Raw genomic sequence first — 24,975 nt, 5'->3', positions numbered from 1 at the left:
GGCAAATGCTGATTGCAAATTTATGCCAAGTATTGTTGGCTATTTTGTTTAAATGTCGCAACAAGCCTATGAATTCGGCATTATTGTTTTTCTTATTTTACAGACAAGGAAACTGAAGTCCAGGGAGATTAAATACCGTGTCAAGTTGGTTGTTAAGGCCGGGATTTACTGACATGTTTACCAAATGCAATAGACAGCAAATCTCTGCTGTAAATGAAGATACCATTGAAGTGTTAGCATGACAGCTGGATTTTAAATGATCAGTAGGATTTTATGAAGGAGATATGGACAGAGGAGAATGTTATTTAAAGGGAATAGCATATACAAAGACAAAAGAGTTCTTAAAAGCCTGTTCAGAAAACATCAAGGGTCCTGAGGCCAGACCTGGTGGCTCATGCCCGTAATCCCAGCATTTTGGGAGGCGGAGGTGCGAGGATCACTTGAGCCCAGGAGTTTGAGACCTGCCTGGGCAACATAGCGAGACCCTGTCTCTGCTAAAAATAAAATAAAATAATGTAAAAATGTATAAATGAATTAAAAAATAAAAGGCCCCGACTGGGGCAAATTAGGAAGGACTTTGAAAGACACGCTGAGTGCCTGAACGCTCTCCACTTCATCATAAGCAGCCAGGGAAGGCTTTTAAACAGGAGCGTGGCATGTTCACATTTGTATTTGCAATTTGCAGCAGTGGTGGTGGTGAACATTTCTAGGGAGTCCAGAAGGCTGGAGACTGGGTGATCTGGTGAGGTATCAACTGTGACTTGATAGAGAGAATGAAGACAAGGAGAAGCCTTCTACACGAAAAGCCAACAGATTCCCTGACCTACTAGATGGAAAAATGGGAGGAGTAAGGGACTTTGCCGAGGGTTCTAAGTCAGACTGATATGTGACTAATGGCCTTTTACCAAGTGAGGGCGCATAGGAAGAGAATGCATGAGGGGGAGTAACGAGTTGGAGCTGCTTAGAGGCAAATGCCTGGGGGATGTTGAATTGGCTGTTTTTAGGCAAGCTACTCTGACCGATGCAATAAGGGCCGCCCTCATCCAGGTCCAAAATTCCAGATTCCATGGCCGGAATTGCTGATCTTCACGGCATCCCAAACTCATGCAAACTGAGTTAAATGTGTGAGATTAACTTTGCCGTCGATATAAACATATCTCCTGTAAAACACGTGCATCACAGGACTCAGGATAAATGTTTAAAAGACATATTTTTGAAATGTATCCGGGTGGAAAAGAGAAACAATTTAAGGATAAAAAAACTAAAGCCTAGAAATATTAAGCATTAGGGAAAATTTCCTTGTCGTTTAAGGAACCTAAGGGAAAGTTTTAGCCTGGACGAGCGGCTTCAACCACTTCACCCCACGTCTATCCAATAATAACAATAATGATCACAAAATCTAGCTGATTTTGTAGTATTTCCATTTATTTTTCATCAACAACTTGTGGTTCTTCCCAAGACATAAAATGAACTCAGAAGTGACATACTCACAAAAAGATTCTAACTCCACCCAGTCACGATGTGAGCACGGCTTGTTTGCAATGCATTGCTTCACTGTGAACTCCACCCCGGCTCTTTCTGGCTGCTAACCCAAATAACACTTTTAGCTGTCAGGGCTGGGTGTTTTTTTTTTCCTCTCTCTCTTTTAGTCTTTATTTTGACCTTTGGAAAACACCACACGTACCTATAGGCACAGCCCTGTTTTCTTACGCTTGTGTGTGTGTACACTGTACACATGTGTATAACTCTTGTTTGTCCATTCCAAAAATAAAGTTTTCTTGCAGAGAGGTCAATTATGTCACATGATTGCATTTACAGATTAATAATTTTTGTTACAAACCGCCCTTAAGTCAAATGTCTTTTTATTTTCACCGTGCGTGCAACTGTGATCCATTCACTAGCAAGTTTACTTATGACTGTAGGTTTCAGCACAATTTTGATATTGACTCCACTTAATAACGCAATAACAGACTCTGGGGGAGAGGAATGAAAGGGCAGGGGAAAGGGCAGGGGGAAAGATTTTCAGCAGATGAATGCAGGGAGAGGTCACGAGAACGCGCTGTTGTTTTGAGTTATTTCCATCTTAGGTGGATGATTCACTGTGGCACGTCATTAACCTGTTATGTAGCAGTGGTGTGCACAGCCTGAGAAACAAGGCCTTTGGGTTCAATGGGTTTTTCTGACTCATTGATGTCACATTTCAAGGCTTTATTTTAGTGCTTTTCCAAATTTAAGGGTTCAGGAGAATGAATCAATGGCAATATTCTTGTTACTCAAATTATCTTTGGTTCCTATAAGCTTATTGTAATGCTGGTTGGCAGTTTTGAGGTCAGCAAACAAATCTATATTTATTCTTATAAAATGGATTACTCTCATAAAAAAATCTGAAATGTGTTAACACCAATAATTACTCTTAACTTTTTCTGTTAATAGTAATTCATCTGAAGGATTCCTTTATTTTCTCACATTATTGTACTCAGGAAGAAATTCACATGAGCAGTTCTGGAATTTTATTATTTATTCCAAGAATTTCCCCTTATTAAAATAATAACTTAAAAACCCATGACAAGATTTTTAATACCATATTAGTTGTTTTGGGAGACAGTTTGTGAAACCATGGAGATAATGTCTACTTAAATACTTTCTGCCATTTTGTAGGAATTTTTTTTTTTTTTTTTTTTTTTTTTTTGAGAGAGTCTCACTGTGTCACCCAGGCTGGACTTTGGTGGCACCATCATAGCTCACTGCAGCCTCGACCTCCTGGGCTCAAGCCATCATCCCGTCTCAGCCTCCTGAGTAGCTGGGACTACAGGCACGTGCCCCCACACCTGGCTCATTTTTTAATTTTTTGTAGAGAAGTCTATGTTGCCCAGGCTGGTTTCAAACTCCTGGCCTCAAGCACTCCTCTCCCCTCGGCCTTCCAAAGTGCTGGGATAACAGGCATGAATCACCATGCCCAGCCTTGTAGGACATTTAAAGAAAGAAGGATATGATTCAGATACTTTGTAAGCAACTGTGTGGGGATAAAACCGCATGGAAAACATTCCTCATGCTGACTTCCCTCCTGAAACAGGGGCGGCGCCCACCTGCAGCCATCTTCCTCTCTTCTGGCTGCCATAAACACTTTTTTAATCCCAACAATACACACAAAATAGGCCAAGTATCTTCTATCATCCTTCACTGATGCTGTGTTTGATTCCTCTCTGACTTTCCCTGCACACATAGACCTAGACCTTTGTTTTCTTTCTCACCTGTTGCTTCTATACCTGGGTGCTCACCTGTCAGCTCTGTGTGGTCTGACCTTCAGCATTCACTGAGTGGCTTCCTTGGATTCAAACACACACCTCCTTGTCCCACGTGTATGTACACCTGATTCTTTGGGATGCATTTGCTACTAGGAAATGTGCTAGTTCGATGGAATCTAGACCTCTCTTAACTAAAGACCTCTTCATGTCCCCTCCCAGTGACTCCTGGCCAACACAGTTTTACAATTTCCTGTGCTCCTGCAAGACACCTCCTACACTGGATGCCAGATAGGGCACTAGAGAAAATTAATGCATCTCATAGCAATTCAAGCATCCGTCCTCCAAAATAAAACATGCAAAACTTAAACCTCGAAATGACCATGCAATACCCTCAGTGACCCGCAGCTCAGGGTAGCTTTTGTGTTTCTCACGAGGGAGAGACTAGAAGGAGGGCAAAAGAAAAGCCGCTGCAGGGGGCAGAAAATTCAGATGGAAAATGTTTTCAGTCCTGTTCGGCGAGGGTGATAAAGTTATGTAGGAGAAGAAAATAATTTTTTTCTTCTTAAAATAGGGAGAGGGGGAAATATACGATGGAAAAATTAAGCAAGAAGATTTCATTATGTCAGATTTCCTAAGTGATAAACCCAAGATAATTGTTGAAGATAATTTGGGAAGATTAAGTGCTAGCTTTGCAGGGTGGATATTTGGAGGATATGCACTGATTCACCCAAAATGATTTTACAGCCTCATCTGTTCTGATTGCTCAGCGTCAATGCTATCCTGGGTGCTAAATGTTGCTAATAGCAACTCTGTTGCTCTTGCAACAGAGTTAGTGGCAGATAAATATTACTGTTATCATCATCATCATCATTTACATCACTTCACTTTTAAGAATTGTGATATCTTAAAAATCATTTGGCCGGGTGTGGTGGCTAACGCCTGTAATCCCAACACTTTGGGAGGCCTGGGTGGGTGGATCACTTGAGGTCAGGAGTTCAAGAATAGCCTGGCCAACATCATGAAACCCCATCTCTACTAAAAACACAAAAATTAGCCAGGCATGGTGGCGGGTGCCTGTAATACTAGCTACTCAGGAGGCTGAGGCAGGAGAATTTCTTGAACCCAGGAGGCAGAGGTTGCAGCGAGCTGAGATCAAGCCATTGCACTCCAGCCTGGGAGACAGAGTGAGACTCTGTCTCAAAAATAAAAGGAGGAGGAGGAGGAGGAGGAAGAGAAGGAGGAGAAGGAGAAGGAGAAGGGGAAGGAGATCATTTGAGTCATTTTTAAGAAAGCAAAGTTAGTGTGACAAAGTTTGTTTCATAGACATATTTAATAAAGGACTAAGACACCCTGATAACTAAAGCTATTAAAAATAAAAATATGCGACTGCTAAAGTATTAAAGTCACTTAAAGGGTGAACTACAAGTTTTCAAGATAGTTTATTCAAGGAAAGGTAGATTTGCCTCGACTTGGCCTATTTCAGCCAAGTAGTTTATCTTAAATACACACACGAAGGGATAATAGTATTATGGTTATGATTTAGAAAGTATCTTTATCGGCCAGGCGTGGTGGCTGACACCTGTAATCCCAGCATTTTGGGAGACTGAGGCAGGCGGATCACCAGAGGTCAGGAGTTTCAGAACACCCTGGCCAACATGACGAAACCCCGTCTCTACTAAAAATACAAAAATTAGCCAGGTGTGGTGGGACATGCCTGTAATTCCAGCTACTCAGGAGGCTGAGGCACGAGAATTGCTTTAACGTGGGAGGTGGAAGGTGCAGTGGCGTGAGATGGCACCACTGCACTCCAGGCTGGGCGACAAGAGCAAAACTCCATCTCAAAAAAAAAAAAAGAAAAGAAAAGAAAAAAGAAATAAAGTATCTTTAGCTTTTAGTACTGCATGTTGAAATATTTGTGGAAAAATAATATTTGCTTTAAAATATCTGTTGTAGGAAGATATAAATGGAAAACGATCAGTCCAGTTGAAAATTATTAAAGCTGGACAATGTGTACATGAAAATCATTATTCTCTCTGCTTTTGTATATATTTTTAATTTCCAAATTAAAAGAATGACATAAATATGCATGCATGTACATATTCAAGTAAATATTGTGATTTGGCTTAAATATTACATACTGATTCTCTAAACCCACCAGACTTCTAAGTATGAGCTATAATTGGCATTAATCTTACAGTGTTTTAGAGCATTTTGAAATGTCCTTAGAGGCTGAGCAAGGTGGCTCAATCCTGTAATCCCAGCACTTTGGGAGGTCGAGGCGAGTAGATCACCCTCAGATGAGGTCAGGAGTTTGAGACCAGCCTGGCCAACATGATGAAACCCCGTCTCTACTAAAAATACAATAATTAACCAGGCGTGGTGGCAGGTGCCTGTCATCCCAGCTACTCAGGAGGCTGAGGAAGGAGAATTGCTTTAACCTGAGAGATGGAGGCTGGAGTGAGCTGAGATCGTGCCACCACACTCCAACCTGTGTGACAGAGCAAGACTCGGTCTAAAAAAAAAGAAAAGAAAAGAAAAGAAAAAAGAAATGCCCTTAGAAATGGTCTGCAACAAATTCCTCATGTTACAGATGAAACAATTGATTACCGTTGCCAAACTACATACTGCTAGTTAGTGGCCAAAGGACTAGTAATGTCTCCTAACTTCCCAATTTAGCCTTGCCAAAAATGTCAGGAAACAGAGCAGCCAGTTGCGACTCACAGTGCATCCCACCCTATTTTGTCGCAAACTTTTCCGCTTCTTGGGCAATTGCTTCATTTGGTTTAGGCAAAGAAAGTTGAAAATGTAAAAACATGTTTTCTTTCTATCTCTTTTCACTTGACAGGGTGGCCATTTAAGTTCTAAGTGTTTGTCCACTCGTACTTCTAAGTAAATGTACTAAAAACTATTGTTTCAGAAATATCTTTTGAAAGCAGGAAATTGTTGGGTAAATATGCTTAATCACTCCTCACATCATTTTCATGTAAGTTTGTTTGTTTGTTTGTTTGTTTTTTGAGACGGAGTCTCGCTCTGTCCCCCAGGCTAGAGTGTAGTGGCGCGATCTCGGCTCACTGCAACCTTTGCCTCCTGGGTTCAAGCAATTCTCCTGCCTCAGCCTCCCGAGTAGCTGGGACTACAGGCGCCCGACACCACACCCAGGTAATTTTTGTATTTTTAGTACAGATGAGGTTTCACCATATTGGCCAGGCTGGTCTCAAACTCCTGACCTCGGGTGATCCGCCTGTCTCGGCCTCCCCTAGTGCTGGGATTACAGGCATGAGGCACCGTGCCCAGCCTGTTTCTTTGGCCCCAAGAAGACTAGTTTAGCCTGGAAAATTACAACTGTGGCTCTGAGGCGTTCCCCAAGGTTTGGCACAATCTTAGATCAAGCGGATTGGATAGAAGCCAGGCATGAAATTTCAGGCTAACATGAGCCTTCCTCTCAGTAGAGTCCTCTCCCAACTTAGCTGCCCACGGATGGGGCTCTTAGGGGAAAGAGAGGGATGCAAAGAGTATCCTAGGATCAGGCTTTTATGAGACTGCTAATATCTCAGTTTCTTCCTTTTTCAGATGGGTGAGTCAAGTGAAGACATAGACCAAATGTTCAGCACTTTGCTGGGAGAGATGGATCTTCTGACTCAGGTAAACTTCCCTTTTTAACTGGCAAATTAGAAAACAAAAATAGAGTTGCTGAATTTCATTATAACATGACAAGGGAGCTGTCTTTTTTAAAACCCTGAAGATTGGCAACATTATATAGTTCTGATATAATATAATTGTGACAATGACAGATTAAAAAAAAAAGTTTGTTCCTGACTATACACTTTTGAGATCAGTAGTTTAATACATTGATCAGACATACATCAAACTTGTAGTATCCAAATATTTACCAATAGAGAAATTTACCCCCAAGTTTACTACCCTACAACCACCAGCACTGAGCCATTTGCCTGTGGTTACCTTTATATAAACTCACTAAGAAAATATTATCTTTGTTTGATTTTGGGGTGTTTTTGAGACAGAGTCTCACTCTGTTGCTTAGGCTGGAGGGCAGTGGCACAATCATGGTTCACTGGAGCCTCAACTTCGTGGGCTCAAGTGATCCTCTGGCCTCAGCCTCCCAAGTAGCAGGGACTACAGGTGCACGCCACCACACCCAGCTAATTTTTTTTTCTTTTGTAGAGATGAGATCTCACTATGTTGCCCAGGCTGGATATCATCTTTAGTAAAGACTTTTTACCAACCCTTGAGGAAATGCTATATTTTAAATAACTAAGGGGGAGTTTTGGTGCCTCGTGATTAGACTGTAAGAACTTAGTACCCTCAAAGGAATGTGAAAACCACTCAGCCATAGACATAAAAAAGCCCCTGGCATCAAGATCAGATTGACTCAGAGGTCACTGAGCCCCACTGTCAGCGCCACTACAGCCAGGCAGCTGCTAACCCAGGGGCCACTAAGCCAGGTTACAGTCAGGTGCTAACCCAGGGGCCACTAAGCCAGGTTACAGTCAAGTGGGCTTTAGAGCGTCTCAGAGTGTGCTCGTAAATGAGCCTTTGACTAAGAAGGTAACCAGCTCATCACTTTGCTGCATAAAATGTCAAAAGAAGAATAAGCCAGTATTCCTAAATAAGATAGGGGTCTTCTAAAGCTTTCTTAAAAAAAAAAACCAAATGAATAGTCTGTGTTTTGAAAGACTATTTATTTTAGGAAAAATAAACCAATTCTAGACTGGGCGCAGTGGCTCACACCTGTATTCCCAGCACTTTGGGAGGTCGAGGTGGGCAGATCACAGGTCAGGAGTTCGAGACCAGGCTGACCAATATGGTGAAACCCCATCTCTACTAAAAACACAAAAATTAGCCGAGCCTGGTGGCGGGTGTTTGTAATCCCAGCTACTCAGGAGGCTGAGGCAGGAGAATCGTTTGAACCCAGGAGCAGAGGTTACGGTGAGCCAAGATTGTGCCATTGCACTCCAGCCTGGGCGACAGAGTGAGACTCTGTTTCAATAAAAACAAAAATAAAAAAATAAACCAATTCTAGTTAGCATCTACTTTATATTCCCAATAAGATTCAGAAAAGTTTAGATTCTATGAAAGAAGGGATAAGATACAAGACAGTTGGCTTAGAGGAAAGGGTGCTGGTTAAAAGGTGTTAGGATGACAACCACATTTATTTATTTATTTATTTATTTATTTATTTATTTATTTATTTCTCTTTCTCTTTCTTTCTTTCTCACTCTCATTCTTTCTCTCTCTTTCTTTCTTTGTTTCTTTCTTTCTTTCTTTCTCTCCCTTCCTTCCTTCCTTCTTCTTTCTTTCTTTCTTTTTTTTTTTTTTTTTTTTTGAGACAGAGTTTCACTCTGTCAGCAGACTGGAGTGCAGTGGCACAATCTCGGCTCACCGCAACCTCTGTCTCCCAAGTTCAAGCGATTCTCCTCTCTCATCCACCCTGCCCCCGCCCCCCACATTATCTGGGGTTACAGGTGCATGCCACCACACCCAGCTAATTTTTGTATTTTTAGTAGAGAAGGGGTTTCACCATGTTGGCCTGGGTGGTCTCTATCTCCTGACATCGTGATCTGTCCACCTTGGCCTCCCAAAGTGCTGGGATTACAGTTGTGAGCCGATGGCAACCACATTTCTAAAGATGAGGACTGTGTTTTCTCCTCCCATGGCGGAGGAAAGTTTAAGGGAACGTGTGTGGTCTCTCTGTACCGGTTCTCTCATTCCTGCAGCCAGTGGGGGAAGTGTTCTGATGGGCCAGAGTCTGGGATTTTTGCAGGACCACATTTAAGTATTGTTACTGTAAGGCAAGAACAGGAAAGAGGCTGGGCATGATGGTTCACACCTATAATCCCAGCACTTTGGGAGGCCAAGACAGGAGGCTCACTTGAGCCCAGGAGTTAAAGACCAGCCTGGGCAACATAGTAAGACTCATTTTTATTAAAAAAAAAAAAAAAAAAAAAAAAGGAATAGGAAAAGGCCCCTTTTAGTCTCTTGGACCTGCCTTCACACAAAGCCCTTTTGGTTTTTGCTGTTTCTTTGTTGCGGCCAAGTGGATGCAGTCATAGGTTTGCTTGGCTAAACAGCCCTGCCAACCGGTAGGTTCTCAAGATTTTAGGCTAAAGAAGTATTTTACTACAACAGACTGCATCCTCAAACAATTTATCTCCTCCAAGTAATTGGATATTTATTTCTTTGATGTCATGACTTAAGTCATTACAGAATTATTTGTATACATGTATATGTATAGTGTGTGTGTTCACCATTACAAGACATTATTTGTTCTTTTTAAAAATTAACTACCTCATTCTCATTGACATGTTCCATTTCAAGATCTTCCTTCTAGAATAATTTTTAAGCTCTAATTTTCTATAGGAGAAAAATTACATAAAACATTTTCAAGTTACAATATGGTTTTCATAGAACATGCTAAGGGAGAAAATGTGTAAATAATACATGGTTTTTGACTTGCTGAGTAAAGTGTGCTACAGAAATGTTTGTATCATGAATAACTTTGACGGGGGTCTTTTTTTCACAGAGTTTAGGAGTTGACACTCTCCCTCCTCCTGACCCTAACCCACCCAGAGCTGAATTTAACTACAGTGTGGGGTTTAAAGATTTAAATGGTAAGCATAACCATTTCTTTTCTTAAGCAATTCAAAATCATGATGATGATTCAAATCAGTATGAAACTATAATTTGAAAACTAAATTAAAGGAACCTAAACATCATGATAAATATCATTGTTAAAATCATGGATTTCAGACTGGGTTTTACTGTGTCTTGATTGAATTGAGAGAATCAAGAAGATATTTTTGCCAATAACGAAAGGGAACACCATTCTGCATTTGTGAAAAGTCTCAAAATGATCTTGCACTTTAAAGTAAGGGGAGTTTCTTCTTATTACTAAGCCCATAGAGTAACAAGGAGTAGTATATGAAAATATTAATAAGGAAATGACCCTTCAGTGATAGAAATCAACTATTTCATAATGATTAATAAATATGAATGGATACTTCATATTTTATTTAAAATATTTTTAAATTTATATGTAATATATACTTATATGTAATTTAGTCTACTTGACATTTTTTCATTTTTCCTGAACTTGTCACTTTATTTTATTACCAAAAATCTCTCAGCCATGCATGGTGGCTCACGCCTGTGATCCCAACACTTTAGGAGGCCAAGGCGGGAGGACTGCTTGAGCTCAGGAGTTTGAAACCAGCCTGGACAGCATGGCAACACCCCATCTCTACGAAAAATAAAATAAAAAAAGAGCCAAGTGTGGTGGCATGTGCCTGTGGTCTCAGCTGCTTGGGAGGCTGAGGCAGGAAGATCAAGGCTGCAGTGAGCTGTGCTTCTGCCACTGCACTCCACCCTGGGCAACAGAATGAGGTTCTACCTCAAGAAAATAAAAAACAAAACAAAACAAAAACTCTCAGTTTATTTAAGTGGAGACATCTTTAGGCCACATGCTATTCATATTATAATAAGTCTTGAGGCCGGGTACAGTGGCTTAAGCCTGTGATCCCAACACTTTGGGAGGCCAAGGCGGGCAGATCACGAGGTCAGGAGATCGAGACCATCCTGGCTAACACGGTGAAATCCCGTCTCTACAAAAAATACAAAAAATTAGCCGAGTGTGGTGGCGGGCGCCTGTAGTCCCAGCTGCTCGGGAGGCTGAGGCAAGAGAATGGCGTGAACCCAGGAGGTGGAGCTTGCAGTGAGCCGAGATCACACCACTGCGCTCCAGCCTGGGTGACAGAGTGAGACTCCATCTCAAAAAAAATAATAATAATAAGCCTTGAAGTAATCACTTTCAAGTTATTGAAAACTCCCTGCAACTCTGGAAGAAGATTTCCCAAAGACTTGCAGTGCCTACCAAAAATGTGAAAAGCAAGATAGGAGAGAAGTTCAATTATAGAAATCCAGAATTCCAAGTTTTATTTCTGTGCTTCTCTGGATTTTTTTTTTTTTTTTTTTTTTTTTTTTTTCCGGGCAGAGTCTCTCTCTGTCACCCAGGCTGGAGTGCAGTGACGGGATCTCCACTTAGTGCAACCTCTGCCCTCTGGGTTCAAGCGATTCTCTTGCCTCAGCCTCCCAAGTAGCTGGGACTACAGGCAAGAGCCACCACGCCCAGCTAGTTTTAGTAGAGACGGGGTTTTGCCTTGTTGGCTAGGCTGGTCTCGAGCTCCAAATCTCAGGTGATCCACCTGTTTCAGCCTCCTAAAGTGCTGGAATTACAGGCGTGAGGCATGGCATCCAACCAGGATTTCTCTGTTTCTATCATTTCCAGTAATTTTGTAACAAACCATTAGGTTCCAGTGACTGTTTCTTGATAAATTATAATATACCTCTTTTGATTTTCTCTTTTTCCTACACTCTTTTTATTTGCCACACAAATTTATTATTCCTGCCAGTCATTTCCACCAAGATGGTAACATTCATGAAGTTTTTTACAAAAGCAGGCCAGGCATGGTGGCTCACGCCTATAATCCCAGCACTTTGGGAGGCCAGTGCTGGTGGATCACTTGAGGTCAGGAGTTCAAGACCAGCCTGGCCAACATGATGAAACCCCATCTCTACTAAAAGTACAAAAATTAGCCAGGCATGGTGGCAGGCACCTGTAATCTCAGCTACTTGGGAGGCTGAGGGACCAAAATCACTGGAACCCAGAAGGTGGAGGTTGCAGTGAGCCAAGATTGCACCACTGCGCTCTAGTCTGGATGACAGAGCAAGACTCTGTCTAAAAGAAAAAGCAAAAAAAAAAAAAAAAAGCAATACATTTTTGTAAAATTATGATTGCAATAGATAACATACACTTGCACATATGAACAATGCAAATTTAGCCTTTTATCCTCACTACATCATAACAGCCGCATGCTTTATAATCAATTCAATTAAAATTAAAATTTAATCAATATTTCAGTTTAATTATAGTCATCTCAACTGACGCTTTCTAAGCACTAACTCAGTGCCTGGTATCACAACACTGACAATGATAGGAGCAATGATACCCAGACACCCAGCAAGATATAAACACAGTGATGTTACATCACAGTAATAAGACACTATTCTCATTAAGGAAACAAGATGTACACATGTGGTCTAATTTGGATACGGGACAAGACAATTAAAAACTACTGCTATGTATGGAAAATTAAATTTGTATGGAATTAGATTAAGAATAGATTTCTTTTGTCTTCACTTTAAAACACTGCTAAAATGAGTTCAAAATATTTTGCCCAGGCTGGGTGCGAGCCTGTAATCATGCTTGTAATTCCATCACTTTGGGAGGCCAAGACAGGAGGATCACTTAATCCCAAGAGTTTGAGACAAGTCTGGGCAACATAGTGAGACGACTGTCTCTAAAAAAATTTAAAAATTAGCCAGGCATGCTCGTATGTGCCTGTAGTCCCAGCTACTTGGGAGGCTGAGGTGGGAGGATTGCTTGAACCCATGAGGTGGAGGCTACAGTGAGCTATGATCCTACCACTGCACTGCAGCCTGGGCAACAGAACAAAAGCCTGTTTAAAAAAAAAAATAATTGCCCAAAGTCATTCAGAGAGTCAGTGACTAATTTCAGAATAAAATCTATTTCTATCCCATTCCCCAATTCCATATTACTCAATTCTATATTCATAAATTTAGCTAATCTTTATTAAAACATTTCATCTCTATTGATAAATTTAGAAATCTTTAATATATTAAAAATCTATTAATAACTAATATAATAATTCAATTTATTAAATTTGCTTTGGAAATTACTAATATAAGTATTATTATGGAGGTTTTGTCCCCAAAATTTTTATAATAGAGTAAAGGTTTATATGTCAACAGTCACAATGTGATTGATTACATTAGAAAATTATAAATATGCTTCTTTAGTTCTATATATATTTTCTCTGAAAACATTTTAAATTAATTTAACTTGATTTTATAAAGAAATTATATATAAGCTGGGCCTGATAGCTCTCGCCTGTAATCTTAGCACTTCAGGAGGCTGAGGCAAGGGGATCACTTGAGGCCAGGAGTTCGAGACCAGCCTGGTCAACATGGCAAAACCCTGTCTCTACTAAAAATACAAAAATTATCGAGGCAAGGTGGTGCACACCTGTAATCCCAGCTGCTCGGGAGACTGAGGCAGGAGAATTGCTTGAACCCAAGAGGCAGAGGTTGCAATGAGCTGAGATCATGCCACTGCACTCCAGCCTGGGTGACAAAGCGAGACTCTGTCTCAAAAAAAAAAAAAAAAAAAAGAAGTTGTATATAAAAGTGATTTACAGTAAAATAAACTCTTTTTTTTGTAAATTTTTTTTTTTTTTTTTTTTTTTGTATTTTTAGTAGAGACGGGGTTTCACCGTGTTAGCCAGGATGGTCTCGATCTCCTGACCTCGTGATCCGCCTGTCTCAGCCTCCCAAAGTGCTGGGATTACAGGCTTGAGCCACCGCGCCCGGCCAAAATAAACTCTTTTAACACATTGAGGAAACCCAAACTTTAGTCCCAGTACTGTAAACTAGCACTACTAGCATTACTGTAATATGCTGTGTGGCGTTTATGATGATGATGTCTGACAATGTATCCTTTCACAAAGCTTATTTGTTACTGAATAGGCTTCATTCCGGCTGCTCCCATTTCCTCAGTCTGGTTCATCATACCTATAGCAGCTAGAATTCTCCTCATGGATCACTTCCTTCCTGCCCATCCTTTGTTCATTATATTCACCATATCATATATGCCTGATCATCAAAGTACTCCACCAGGACTACTCACTGACACCACCTCCACTACACCACATGATCTAATCAATGTTCAGGATCACACAGATTACCATAGTAATCCCACACATGGAAGAAATCCTAAGGTGATCTCTCCTCCCTCCCTCTCACTCTGAAAATTTTTGTCTTTCCTGTCTTTTAAAAGTTAACTCCCAGCTTACTATCTTCATTAAGTTTCTACCATTTAATCCCATAATTTTTTAATTCCTTGCCACCTATGGTGCTTTAATTTCTGCTATTTATCATTAATTGCTCTTGGCTGGGCACAGTGGCTCTTGCCTGTAATCCCAGCACTTTGGGAGGCTGAGTTGGGAAGATCGCTTTAGCCCAGGAGTTTGAGACCAGTCTGGGCAACATGGCGAAACCCTGTCTCTACACAAAATACAAAATTTAGCTGGACCTGGTGACATGCACCTGTAATCCCAGCTGCTTGGGAGGCTGAATTGGGAAGATCGCTTGAGCCTGGGAGGCAGAGATTGCAGTGAACCGAGATCACACTATGGCACTCCGGCCTGGGCAATAGAGTGAGACTCTGTCCCAAATAAATAAATAAATAAAAATTTTTAAAAAATTGCTCTTTCTCCGAATGTGAAGTTTTCTACAGTTAGGTGGTGAGCCTATAGAAGCTCCATCTTCACCCCAAAGTAACAGGCACATTAAACCCCAGTTGGTTGAAATCCAGTTTCTTCTAAATAGCAGCAGTACTCTATTTGCCCTCCAAATGCTTAGGGAAAACTCCCCTTCCATCCATTTCCAATGCTCTCCCCTCCCCTACTTTTCTAAAACTCTGAGATCTTACACTATAATATGCAAGGATTTCCTACTTAAGCATCTATTCATGGGCTTGGATTTGACTTTATAGCTGGTGTGTCAGGTGCCCCAGTGTAGAGAACACATTTCCTCCATTTATTTTCTTGGTATTAGAAACTCACTCGGATTAACCATGCAACAAATGCAGCAACAGTCCTTTAGGAATTCCTATACTTGTGCTATTGAATTAAAATATTCTCAATCTTCTCACTATATCATAACCAATCAAAATAAGGATTCCTTTCTACTCAAATATTATGCTTAAAAATTATCTTCTTTCTGTTTTTCCAGATGCAAGTAGTTGTTTATACCATTAATGTGATTTTCCCTACTAGAGTCCTTAAATGCACTGGAAGACCAAGACTTAGAGGCTCTCATGGCAGATCTGGTAGCAGACATCAGTGAAGCTGAGCAGAGGACAATCCAGGCACAGAAAGAGTCCTCGCAGAATCAATATCATTCAGCATCTCTACAGGCATCAAATTTTAGTGGTGCAGCCCCTCTTGGTCATGGAACAAATGTTGCTGCCACTGGTATCAGCCAATATGAGGATGACTTACCACCTCCACCAGCTGATCCTGTGTTAGACCTTCCACTGCCGCCACCACCTCCTGAACCTCTCTCTCAGGTAAGTGCGTGGGACCAGAGTCGGCAGGGCCATCAGCCTCTGCTACCTATCACTGATGTTCTCTGAAGTGATCATTACATTCCAAAGTTTGTGCATCCAAAGATCTGACATACTAAAAAACCAAGATACAGAGCATGCTCGTTGCAAAGCTAGAACACTGCGTAAACAAGCCACATGGGTGTATATCAAGAATGTATTAGGGTCATATTCAGGATTTACTATAGTTTGCTTAAAAAATATTTGTATGCAAACACTCTTTGATAAAACTCAGTCTTTTGGGGACATGTTTTATTAATATCATATTGAAATGTGGAACTGATTGTATATTTCCATGTCCCTGCTCCTAGCTCAGTACATAGAGATTGGACGGCATTCATTATACATTTTCTGAGTAGAGTGAAATTGAATTTTGTTGAACTTGGCAGCCCTGTTCAGTAGGACAGGCACATCCAAGTATCACTTGTAATGTCATAGTTGGGGAGGGTGTTACAAAGCAGGCAGGTGATGGGTGCTTGATATTGATAAATTTCTGAATATTGAAAAACAGACAACTGGAAAGTTTAAATTATCATTATTTGGGATATTAACTCATAGTATGTCTCTCATAAAAGTAAAAAGAGCACTTTTAAGGATTTTCTTTATAGAGTAAGCCAAATGTTTTAGAGGAGAGTCCAGTTCAATTTCTGCTTCCACAGTTGTCACACTGTGTCATGATGTTTGGTCCTCACAAATAAGAGCCTAGGGACCCTGAAGGTCATACAATGCCTTTTGAATGAACAAATATTGAACATAAATCAAATATTAAATTATACTCTATCACACACAGTGCTCTACTGTGTACTTATTATAGAAAATTTATGTGAAAATGGAGATCAATATAGAACAGAGACTCTTAATGTAGGGTCCATGAAGATTTCGAGGGGGCCATGCGACCCCTGAAAGTAAACAAAGTACGAAGTTGAATGCACTTGTGAAGCTTTATGGGCTTTCTTAAAGGGGCTTGTGGCTCAAAAAACAATTTGAGAACCACTGCTATAAAAAGATACATGCCTATATTCAAGTAATTAGAATGTAACCAGAACAGCTCCTTTCCTTATCATTATAAATAGAAGAGAGACTTAACTTGCCAAACTCAAAGAACTTTGGGCTCATAAAACACTTCACTCACTTTTCTGCCTGTTCATATGAGCTTGTCAGTGTTCATATGTTTTTTGGTGAATTGTAAGTTTAAATTTCATTCTCTTGGGCCTGGTGCAGTGGCTCACGGCTGTAATCCCAGTACTCTGGGAGGCCAAGGCAGATGGATCACAAGGTCATGAGATCAAGACCATCCTGGCTAACACAGGGAAACCCCATCTCTATAAAAATACAAAAAATTAGCCGGGCGTGGTGGCGGGCACCTGTAGTCCCAGCTACTTGGGAGGCTGAAGCAGGAGAATGGTGTGAACCTGGGAGACAGAGCTTGCAGTGAGCCGAGATCGCACCACTGCACTCCAGCGTGGGTGACAGAGCAAGACTCCATCTCAAAAAAAAAAAAAAATATATATATATATATATTCAGTGTCTCTTAACCTTTGGGGACATTAAGAACCCCTTTAAGAATCTAATTTAAAAAAATAGAAATCCCCAAAAAGACATCCTGATCCAAAAGTGTGTATATAATTTCTGAGAGTGTTCAAATCCCTGGAGATGTGTCAATCTACAGATTCCTTAGGTCGGATCCCAGTTTGTGGGCCAAGCAGATTTTTGTGATCTAAATATACGAACCACTGTTAAAGTCATCATTTCATCTTTTAAGTTACCATTCCCAAGCTATAAAGAGTGGCTGCCTTCTATATCTTTGAGCTGAAGAATTTTGTTATAGCCATTTAAATTCTGAAAATTGAATGTTTCGGGTGATGGATACCCCATTTATCCAGATGTGATTATTACACATTGTATGTCTTTAAAAAGTAATTAATACATTCTGAAAATCAAGCATGTGAAATTTGGTAACTTTTGCTAACATAAAGTAGCTAAGACACTAGCAATGACAGAAGTGATTACTCACTGGTATTATTTAATGGACTGTAATGAAGAATATCTTGCCCTTTTTCAGGAAGAGGAAGAAGCCCAAGCCAAGGCTGATAAAATTAAGCTGGCGCTGGAAAAACTGAAGGAGGCCAAGGTTAAGAAGGTGAATCATGAATCCCATTTGCATGGGGGCAGTTAAATTAAGGACCTGTGGTTATGCTTAATGATAAAAACAAAATGAAGCCAGGCACGGTGGCTCACACCTGTAATCCCAGCACTTTGGGAGGCCGAGGTGGGTGGATCACGAGGTCAGAAGATCGAGACCGTCCTGGCTAACACGGTGAAACCCCCTCTCTACAAAAATAAAAAAAATTAGCTGGGTGTGGTGGCAGGTGCCTGTAGTCCCAGCTACTTGAGAGGTTGAGGCAGGAGAATCACTTGAACCCAGGAGGCGGAGGTTGCAGTGAGCTGAGATCGAGCCACTGCACTCCAGCCTGGGAGACTCCGTCTCAAAAAAAAAAAAAAAAAAAAAAAAGAAAGAAAGAAAGAAAGAAAGGAAAAAAAGAAAAAAGAAAAAAAAATGTTGAGTGATACTTTCCAAATAGTTGTAATTTTCAAAACCTTTTAAGGACAAAGGTAGAGAACAATTGTTCTTTCTATATCATCAGTTAGCTCACTTGTGATTGATAAATAAGGGATTTGTGTTACTATAAACGTAGAGGTTTCCTTGGCTTGTACATGATTTTTTTTTTGCTGGCTTATACATGAATTTTCCTGGGAGCTGGAATGGTGGGAGTAGAATTATACCTTCAACAAGAAAGGAAAGGACCTTTGGCTTGGCTGCTGTCCAGGCAGGGGCCCTTTCAGCTCTATCTTAAGAAATTTTAAAACAAGTTTGCACATCCAGGGCTCCCTTCCTTTGAGCCGGCCTCTCCGGGATTTTGCAAAGTTCTGGGTTGATAGCAGGTGGCGCCACCTTTGGGGACTGCCTTAACTGGGTCAGAGCTCAGCTTCTTTTGGCCTGGCCTCCGCTTTTCCGCAATTGCTCTTGTGCCCTTTTCCTATGCCCTGGCGCAGCTGTCAGCCCTGCTGCTGCCCTAGATGTCCAAGTTATCTCCCAGGGTACCAAATGCTGTTTTTGCTGGTGCTCTGGTTTCAAAATAGGTTTTGAGTAATCTGCCCTTAACCCTACTTTCCTAATAAGCCTGTAACTTGATCATGCATGTTTTTTTTACAGAGTATAGGTTTTTGAAGAAGACATGTATTGTATTATAGCAAGAGATACAGCTGCATTTAACCTCACTAGAAGAATATACCTAATGATAATAAAGTGTTAATAATAGTTAGGCTGGGCGCGGTGGCTCGCACCTATAATCTTAACACTTTGGGAGGCTGAGGTGGGTGGATCACCCGAGGTCAGGAGTTCAAGACCAGCCTGGCCAACACAGTGAAACCCCGTCTCTACTAAAAGTACAAAAATAAGCTGGATACAGTGGTGTGCACCTGTGATCCCAGCTACTCAGGAGGCTGAAGCAGGATAATCATTTGAGCCCAGAAGGCGGGGGTTGTCGTGAGCCAAGATTGCACCACTGCACTCCAGCCTGGACCGCAGAGCGAGACTCCATCTCAAAAAAACAAAAAATTTTTAAAAATAGTTAATTTGGTAAAGTAAGGGAAAGATGAAACAGTCTTCATCATGTTTTGTTTCGAGACAGGGTCTTGCTCTATCACCCAAACTGATCATGGCTCACTGCAGCCTTAAACTCCTGGGGTCAAGCAATCCTCCTCCCTCAGCCTCCTGAGTAGCTGGAACCACAGGCATGTACTACCATGCCCGGCTATTTTTATTTTTTGTAGAGTTGAGGCCTCCCTATGTTGCCTAGGCTGGTCTTGGACTCCTAGGCTCAAGCAAGCCACCCATCTCAGCCTCACAAAGTGCTGGGATTACAGGTGTGAGCCACGATGCCTGGCTCTTCATCTGATTTCAACTGCTGAAGCAAATAACATCTCTGAGACTCATTCAGAATTTTCTGTTGAGAGTTGCATGAATTGTCCTTTTCACATAGGGCTTTACACTTTCTATTCCCATGGCACCTATCACAGTTCTCTGAATGAAGGCGTTCAATACCTGCTGATAGATGGATATTCAGGAAGTATTCCTTGGCTGCCCCTGGAGCCAGACTTTCAAGGTTCATCTAGGGGACTCTTCCCAGATTAGTCTGGTTCCACTCATTCCAAACATGCCCAAATTTCCTTACCATTTTCTCCCCGTTTTCCACAAGTGATTAATTCCACAGCCAATCTTTGGAACTCCACATCCTCATCTGCCTTGCCCTTTTCTCAAACCTTGGTTAAATTCAACTTTCCTCCTGCTCAGTCCTGGGCACTCAGTGAGCTACCCTGGTTCAATCACTCTCTCACCGACAAAACCATTTTTTTTTCAGAGACAAGGGTCTCATTCTGTTGCCCAGGTTGGTCTCAAACTCCTGGCATCAAGTGATCCTCCCACCTGGGCCTCCCAAAGTGCTGGGATTACAAGCATGAGCCACCACACCTGGCCTCAGCTAATGATTTTGTTGCCCGTGTCGCAGGGAAAATAGACGCACTCAAAACAAAAGTTGTGCAAGCTCCCGCCAAGACATCTACCTATCTACCTGCGTGCATCTCTACCCACATATCCCATATTCTTTCCTTAATGATGGATGAATCATTATGTGTCTGCCGAGGGCCAGCTTCTTCTCTTGGGCTGCAGTCTCTCTTCTTGTCCTCCTGTGCTCAAAAGTCTCTGATGTCTGCCCATCTCACACATGAAGCCAGAATGAATCCTCCCGGTGGCCTCCAGTCCTGCATGACATGGCGACCAGTCACCTCCCTGGCCTCACCTCCCAGCATTCACTTCTTCATTCCCCTCATTCCAGCTGCTGGTCTCCTGACTGCCCCTCAAGCACTCCAGGCCTGCCCTTGCCTTGGGACCTTGCCGCCCACATCCCCAGTACTCCCAATCCTTCCCCCACTTTAGTGTTCCCCTCAGTGCTTAACACTACCCTATTTGTGTGTGTGTGTGGGGGGGGGGTGTGTCAAGGTCTTGCTCTGTCACCCAGGCTGGAGTGCAGTGGTGCTATCACAGCTCACTGAAGCCTCAAATTCCTGGGCTCAAGTGATCTTACCACCCAGCCTCCCAGGTAGCTCGGACTACAGGTATGCACCACCATGGCCCGCTATTTTTAAAAATTATTTGTAGAGAAAGGGTCTGGCCATGTTGCCCAGGCTGGTCTCAAACTCTTGGCCTCAAGCAATCCTCCCACTTCAGCCTGTCGAAGTGCTGGGATTACAGGCATGTAATAGTGGTTAAAATAGTTAATTTGGTAAATTAAGGAAAAGATGAAACGGGCATGTAATCCAGCACTTTGGGAGGCTGAGGTGGGAGGATTGCTTGGCCTGGCCTACTTTACTTATTTGTCCTATGTATTGCCCGTATCCCCTCCCCACCACCCCATAGGATCTTCCCCAGGGATCTTTGTCTCTTTTCCCCACCAATGCATCCCCATCTCTTAGAATAGATGCCAGGATCACACAGAGGTGAATAAGTCAAGTGTGGTCCCTGCTTGTGGAGAGCTAGAGTCTAGTTAGACTCTAGCTCTGAAGAAAATAAACCAGGGAGAAGTGACAGAGAGTACACAGGCAACCCTTCCGGATGGATTTGGTGCCAAGGAGGCCTCTCTGAGCAGGCAGCCCTGGAGGGAAGGCCTTTGGCCAGAAGCAGCTGGATGCACATGGGTGTGGTGCTAGGGGGCATTCCAGGCAGAGGAAACGGAGAGTGAAAGATGGTCCAGCAAGAATGAGCTCCGGGAGGTGGGGAAAAAAGGAAACAACTGAGGACAGAGAGGCAGCCGGGAGACACGGGGTCTCATAGGTCCACGGAGAAGTTTGAGTTGTATTGTAAGTGCAATGGGAAACCATTTGAGGGTTTTAAACAGGGGAGTGTAAGATGAATATATGGCTTTTAAAGGTCATAAAGGGCCAGGCACAGAGGATCACACCTCTACTCTCAACACTTTGGGAGGCCGAGGCAGGAAGATTGCTTGAGGCCAGAAGTTAAGACTAGCCTGGGCAACAGAGCAAGAGCCCATCTCTACAAAAATAAAAATTGTTTTTCATTAACTGGGCATGGTGGTTCACACATGTAATCGCAGCTACAGGAGGCTGAGGTGGGAGGATCCCTTGAGCCCAGGAGTTCAAGGTTGCAGTGAGCTATGATCACACCACTGCACATCAGCCTGGGTGGCAGAGCAAGATCCTGTCTCTAAAATAAATAAGCATGGGTCATACTGGCTGCTTTGTGGAAAATGGATTGTAGGGGCAAGGTATGAGAGCAGGATTCTAGCACAAAATCTCACACATGGATAAACGTGTTGATCACACGTGGCTGGCAGCTGAGGATGAGCTGTGCTGAGTCATTGACTTTACCTCTCAAGATAAAAAGACAAAAGAAAAAGGTAACAGTAAACTTCATAATTAGACTATTTCAAGCCCCTGGATTATGTATAAAATATATTATTTATATATTTTCAGAAGCGGAAATGAAAAGAGAAGTTGTTTCTTAGATTAAAAGATAGAACAACCAGCAGGTTCCATCCATTCGCTTCAGCTGGAGATTAAGAGAACAGAAGGAGAGGGCAGGTATCTCCTGCCATATATCAGAAAGTGAGAGTGTTGCCATGATTTAGTTTAGATGAATTATAATGGTACACACAAAGCACAAGCTGCCTTGATTCAACAAGGAAGATGGAAAACAGAAGCCACTCTGATCAGTGAGGAAGGAAAGAAAATTACGAAGACAAGTTATGTATTTGCTCTGATTTCAGACACTCCGAATATATTTGTTCTGTGATGCAGAATATTAAGAAAATAACTGAGACACACTCATGCATTAAGAGAATAACTGCAATGTACTCATGCGTAATCTACAACATGTTTTTAAAGGATGGAAATCAAATCTATCTGTCATACTTTGCCCTCAAGTATTCTGTGGGCTGTTGACATCATTTTGAATTACAAATGATGTACACAGCTTGTGCTACAAAGATTTTGGAACTAGAAACAGAATCAGACTCATGCATTACTTTTATTGTTTTTTTAAAAGCCCTGTGACACCAGAGAACAGTTCCATCTGTAAATTTTATTACAGAAGCAAAAAAACAAAACTGTAAATGACTTAGGTCTAAGATATTTTTGTATTTAGGAACTTTGCCAAAAAAGAAGAAATTATAAAAGCTATAAAATCTTTAACGGATTATTTCAATTTTTTCACCCTTGAATCACTTTGCCCCATACCATATAGTGTAAATATGAAAGTATTTAGCTTCCTAAATCACATAACTGTGATTTAATGTTATGTGTTGGTATAGAGCTACTCTTTAGCTTGCAAATGTGAAGGAAGCTGTGAAGAATAGTAAATGTAATTTCTTCTTGTTAAACATCACAAGACTTCTCTTGGTTGTGTGTGTGTGTGTGTGTGTGTGTGTGCATGCGTGTGTATGTGTGTGTGTTTTCTAAATTCTATAATTGTGGACATTCATAAGTACATGTGGATTAACTCTAGTTTCCAATTTCTGCAAAAAGAAACCTTTAATCATCGCCAAATTATGTGGTTTAGTATTTTTTCTCTATATAAATGTTTTTATAGAACATAAAAAACAGCAACACGTGTTTTATTTTCTCAAGAATTCCTAAGCGGGATTGAAATGTAGTCAAACATCATTAATCTTTCCATCAGAAACATTAAATTTTCTAAGCCTTAACATTGGTAGTGTGTCTTAGCACGTGTAGCTACTTTACAGCAGTAATTCTCAGCAGAGAGCAGCAAGTACGCCTTCCACAGAAAATAAATCCTAGTAAAGACCGCTATTTGAAGAATTCTTCTTTTTCCATGCAACCCTCCATGACTCATTTCTAAGGTCACATGAATGGATCTTTGACACTGTGTTAGTTGGGCCTACCATTTTATCATCAAAAGACAAATACAGGGAAAAAGCAACTATCCAACTACAGATGTCTGAGTTAGAGATTTTCAAGGGAAAAAAAAAAGTATTCTTTAGGAAACCCTGGGATAAGGCTCTGATTTAAACGGTCCCTGGAGGAAGAAAGTATTTTGACTGCCCCATGTCTACATTTTGATCTTGGGGGTGTATGTGAATGTTGGAAATAGAAGGTGTTACATGAGTGCTTCAACTTTTGGTTGCTGCCTGCAACTCATCCAAATGGTTACCACCACACACACCCTTCCGTTGCTATCAGTAACTCTGCAGAACCATCTACAGGAGCTACACTCTTCAATCTGTTAACTATAGAGTGTTAGGAAGGAATGAAGCTACAGCCATACAACCCTGATCATGTTCCATCTCATCTGATCTCAGAAGCTAAACAGGGTCAGGCCTGGTTAGTACTTGGATGGGAGGCAGGAATGGGACAGAACCTCGCTGCTCAGAACCTAATCCAAACTTGTGGAGAGAAAGAAATGTTATCAAATTTATGGTTTCTCTCTCCCTTTTCAGTCCATCTAATTACTTTTTTTTAATAACGATGCGTCTTATTGGTGAATAACCAGGACCAACCATAAGCTCATATGCTACAAATACACAGGTGTCAAAGAAAATCCAAAGCCTAGCTGCATTATTTCACGAATTAATTCTGTTACATTACATGAAAATCAGGGTCTCTCTAACGAATAAGATTTTAGTTGTTGTTGTTGTTTTCTTTCCTTTTTTTTTTTTTTTTTTTTGAGACAGAGTCTCACTCCATGCCCTAGGCTGGAGTGCAGTGCTGCAATCTCAGCTCACTGCAACTTCTGCCTCCCAGTTTCAAGAGATTCTCCTGCCTCAGCCTCCTGAGCAGCTGGGATTACAGGCACATGCTACCACACCTGGCTAACTTCTGTATTTTTAGCAGAGACAGGTTTTCATCCTGTTGGTCAGGCTGGTCTTGAACTCCTGACCTCATGATCTGCCCGCCTCAGCCTCCCAAAGTGCTGAGATTACAGGCGTGAGCCACCGTACCCAGCTGAATCAGGTGTTTTAATAACTTTGACAAGTTGCCAAGAAAAAGTCAAGGATATTCTGTGTTTTTGTTGAAGATAAGTAAATGCAGCTTCCTCCAAACCTACAGATTTGGAATAAGATTACTATCAATTTTATTGTGAATTTAATTCAATAGAATATTTTGAAAATGGAATAAAAAATAAATTAGGGGCTGGATACGGTGGCTCATGCTTGTAATCTCAGTACTTTAGGAGGGTGAGGCAGGAGAACTGCTTGAGGCCAGGAATTTGAAACCAACATGGGCAACATAGTGAGACTTTGCCTCTACAAAAAAAAATGAACAACAATTAGCTGGGTGTGGTGGTGCACACCTGTGGTCCCAGCCACTCAGGAGGCTGAGGTGGGAGGATCAGTTGAGCTCAGGAGGTCGAGGCTACAGTCACCCAAGATGACACCA

General features: G+C 41.5%; 1 protein-coding gene across 3 annotated transcripts in view; it reads left to right on the top strand.

Moving 5' to 3' along the window:
- The window catches only part of LOC105480006 (amyloid beta A4 precursor protein-binding family B member 1-interacting protein), a 129,413-nt gene that overhangs the window by 47,581 nt on the left and 56,857 nt on the right, over nt 1-24,975 (top strand). For 2 of the 3 annotated variants that reach the window (XM_071070343.1, XM_024792260.2), the window contains exons 3-6: nt 6,816-6,887; nt 9,787-9,874; nt 15,176-15,468; nt 17,567-17,644. In XM_071070343.1, the coding sequence (XP_070926444.1) occupies nt 6,816-6,887; nt 9,787-9,874; nt 15,176-15,468; nt 17,567-17,644 (531 nt within the window). Of the gene's footprint in view, nt 1-6,285; nt 6,405-6,815; nt 6,888-9,786; nt 9,875-15,175; nt 15,469-17,566; nt 17,645-24,975 lie in introns of those variants that run through there. The other variant, XM_071070344.1, reaches the window with a different exon arrangement.

Source organism: Macaca nemestrina, chromosome 9, assembly GCF_043159975.1.
Source record: "Macaca nemestrina isolate mMacNem1 chromosome 9, mMacNem.hap1, whole genome shotgun sequence".
Lineage (NCBI taxonomy): Eukaryota > Metazoa > Chordata > Mammalia > Primates > Cercopithecidae > Macaca > Macaca nemestrina.
Note: the sequence above shows the minus strand (reverse complement) of the source record. Positions and strands in the feature narration are given on the sequence as shown.